Consider the following 3,669-nt stretch of genomic DNA (forward strand, 5'->3'; position numbering starts at 1 on the left):
ATTAAATTCAGCTAAAAAATATACAAAGCCTACCTGCAGCGTCGACCAACCACACACCCAGGTAGCAATCGTCAGATCACAGCATGAAGTGTGGCCCTTTATAAAAACACCACACAAACACTGACTTACTATAATCAAATTAAAAGAGTTTTTCAAAAACAAACACACAAACCTGATCACAAACAGTGGAACGCGTGGGCCAACACACCTGGTCGAACACCGGAGATTGACAAATTGGCCACCAGCCTGACAGCCTCCCTTTTATGGGAGCTCACAATGTGGAGGAAGCGACCCCTGGTGGTTCCACTTGTTACACTTCACAACTCTGTAAAATTGTCATGAAAGTTGTCTTCAGTTAAAGAATTGTAGGTCTTTAATTTCATCCTAATTTAGAAGTGGAGGTAAAAACAAATTTTGTTTGATTGTATGAGTTCAAATAACACATAGGCTATAGGCTAACATTTTTAAATTTGACCTACAGTTTACAACAAAACTTAAATGTGAAAAAGTTGCAGCTGTTTCGTCACACCAGAACACAAATTGCCAATGTTCCTTTTTTTTTAATTCATTTGTGTCCAACAGAATAAAGAGAAGACTTGTGATTATTCTGTCACTAATCACCTCATCCATCTGAGCCGAGCAGCAATCATCTGCTGCTGACAGGCACAGCAGATAACAAATGGCTCGGTTCGGTTCGGTGTGTGGGCTCAGCTGGCACGAGCCGGCGCGCCGTTTCTCCGGATGGCAGCCATATAAGCAGCCGGAGCTCCTGTCCCCACCGGAGACAAACCACCCATTTATGGACACACCGGAACTCCTGAGCCATCACGGAGCTCGTGTTTCCTTCAGGAGCGAGCGCTGAAAAAGATGCGCGACGATGTTCGCGATCAAATAAAGCCCTTAAGTTTCATCAGTTTGTGTTTTCTCAAATGTTGTCGCAGAATTATTCGGTTTTTTTTATCCATGTTTCGTCACGGCAACCTCCGCTGCTCCTATTTCTGGAGTTCCCTCTTCTTCTTTTTTTTAATTCTAAGTCCATGTTTGGTCAATGACGTCAGGGGACACCCAGAAAATCCCTTTATAAACATAGCGCGCGTTCCTGGAGCTGTTTAACAGAAGAGGCGGAAAACACGGAGGTTAATAACTGACACGATGAGGAATTAAAAAAATCAATCCGACAGCTTCTCTGGAAGCCATTAGTTAGAAACCTGAAACCAGTTTATATCCACCTGCAGAATGACCGCTGAGGTTTCTGTTGTGGACAGCATCACTAAGGATGTGTTCACTGGGGAGGGGGGGCTGACTTCAAGGGTTGTGTTTAAGGAGGAACCTGTTGGAGAGGAGGAACAAGAAAGGAGAGTAAATGAAGATGGAGGCGGTAAGATCTCGGTTTGTGGAAACACTTCAGCTCTGACTTGATCACATGAGATCATTAAACAAAGGTCGGAGAACATCCCATAATGTTAACCTTTTTTTTTTTTGCTCTTTTCCCTGCAGGTGATTTCCTGTTTGACGCGAGGAGCTCCCCTGAGCTCTGCATCCAAGGAGACCTTTACGCGGAAACTTTACGCACGCAGCCGGTGGTGTTTACCGGCAAGTTCTCGGTGGACTCCAGGGTTGCAGGGGGTCCGTGGACATCTAGTGACGTCATCAACGTGGTCAGCGCTGATATCGGAACCTTGGTGCCGGCCGCGGTGTCCGGACCGCCTGAAGCCTCTGAGATTTACGCAGCAGGAGGAGGAGAGTGCAGCAGCATGGCGCACGGACCGCCCGACATCAGCCACATGTACGCGCCCAGTCACCCACACCCGTCCTACTCCTGCAGCGGGGACATGTACCAGGACCAGTCTGCGTCAGCGGGGTACCTGGGACCCTCCACCTGCGCCGCGTCCTACCACCAGCCCTACAGCTCCGCGCAGAAACCGCCTGTAGAAGGCGCCGCGCTGCTCTCCATCATGCCGGAGTACGGCGGCTACTACCAGCAAAGCTGCCAGAGGGAGCTCCAAGGCGGGTTCCCCGAGAGAAAACCCCTCCCGTACCCCCTGGACCCCCTCAGGGTCCCCCCACCCCTCACACCCCTGAACACCATCAGGAACTTTACGCTCGCGGCGCCATCAGCAGAAGGTCCGATGGCCGCCGCGTTCCCGAGCCACCAGAACCTCCCGCTCAGGCCCATCCTGAGGCCCAGGAAGTACCCGAACCGGCCCAGCAAGACGCCGGTCCACCAGAGGCCGTACCCGTGCCCCGCGGAGAGCTGCGACCGCAGGTTCTCCCGCTCGGACGAGCTGAGCCGGCACCTGCGCATCCACACGGGCCACAAGCCGTTCCAGTGCCGCATCTGCATGCGCAACTTCAGCCGCAGCGACCACCTGACCACGCACATCCGCACGCACACCGGCGAGAAGCCGTTCTCCTGCGACCAGTGCGGGAGGAAGTTCGCGCGCAGCGACGAGAGGAGGAGGCACCTGAAGATCCACCTGAGACAGAAGGACAGAAAAGCGTCTGCGTCCTAATCCACACACACACACACACACACACACACACACCTCCCACCTTAACTCCCCCCATCCATTCTCTCCCCTTCTGTCCTNCACACACACACACACACACACACACACACACACACACACACACACACACACACACATGCTGCTGAATTTAAACTGAGGCCTGAACATTAACCCTCCCTGAATCTGAATCATGTCAAAAAGCCACGTGTTGAACCAGGAAACAGTCTGATTCCTTAGAAACCAGAAGAATCTGGTGTTAAATTATAGCAAGAAGAAGTCTTCAGTTGTAGATTCTGTGTTCATGTTTAGTCCCTCCTCACATAGAACCTGGAGGGTCATTGAGGGGTCTTGGCGGGGGTCTTCAGTTCCACTGTGGTTCTGTGGTTGGTGGCAGCAGATCTGTGAGGTGGGCCCACTGGCACCCGTGCTTCATACTTAACACAAGCTGATCAGCTGGACGTTCATGAACTGATCGTTTTCTGAGAGTTTCAGTAAATCCATCAAGTCATTCAAGATATTTTGCTAACAGACAGATCACAAGCCTCAAATGTGAACAGATCAGGTTCTGGTCATTGTCCAATGTAAACGGGGGGTTTCAGTACAAGTTTACATCGACTCACTTCAGTGTTCTTCAGGCGTGACGTCATGGTTCCACATCCTCAGGTATTTAAAAGCAGCAAGGATGAGACCAAAACTTGAATTTGGTGATGCAGGAAGCTGCTGCTTGGCTTCTCAGGCCAGCTCATTCAGACAGGAAAAGGCTCCTCGGCGACTTTTGGGTAAAATCCCAACTTCTGAATGTTCCTCAGGTTTACGTTAAATCTTATGTGATTTAAAACAAATCAGGAAGGTGTGAAGAATGTTGATTGCAAATGTGATGTATTGATATTAGGATAAGAAATACTCATTTTCAAAGGAGTATTTCTGGTTTTCAGAACTTTGACTATTTGGACTAAAGAAAAACTTGAAGGTACTTATTGTAAAACATGAAATCAACAAGGTTGTGTACTATTTCAGTTGTTGCTGTTTGAATGTATGAACTACTGATGTCAAATTCAGAAATGCGGGCACACGCTCAATGTAAACAAAGAACTTTGCTCAGTTTGCTAAAGACCAGTTGAAAGCTCGAGCCATTTGATGCCCTTCAGTTTGGAGTCTG

At 49.2% G+C, this 3,669-nt stretch overlaps 1 protein-coding gene across 1 annotated transcript in view; it reads left to right on the top strand.

The window, feature by feature from the left end:
* egr2a (early growth response 2a) overlaps positions 1–2,540 on the top strand; it is a gene marked incomplete at its 5' end in the record, with an annotated part of 18,867 nt that extends 16,327 nt beyond the window's left edge. The window contains 1 exon segment of the mRNA XM_014023019.1: positions 1,498–2,540. Within this exon segment, the coding sequence (XP_013878473.1) occupies positions 1,755–2,513 (759 nt within the window). The 3' untranslated portion in view covers positions 2,514–2,540.
* Between the last annotated feature and the right edge of the window lie 1,129 nt (positions 2,541–3,669).

The sequence above is a fragment of the Austrofundulus limnaeus genome, unplaced genomic scaffold (genome assembly GCF_001266775.1).
Source record: "Austrofundulus limnaeus strain Quisiro unplaced genomic scaffold, Austrofundulus_limnaeus-1.0 Scaffold353, whole genome shotgun sequence".
Lineage (NCBI taxonomy): Eukaryota > Metazoa > Chordata > Actinopteri > Cyprinodontiformes > Rivulidae > Austrofundulus > Austrofundulus limnaeus.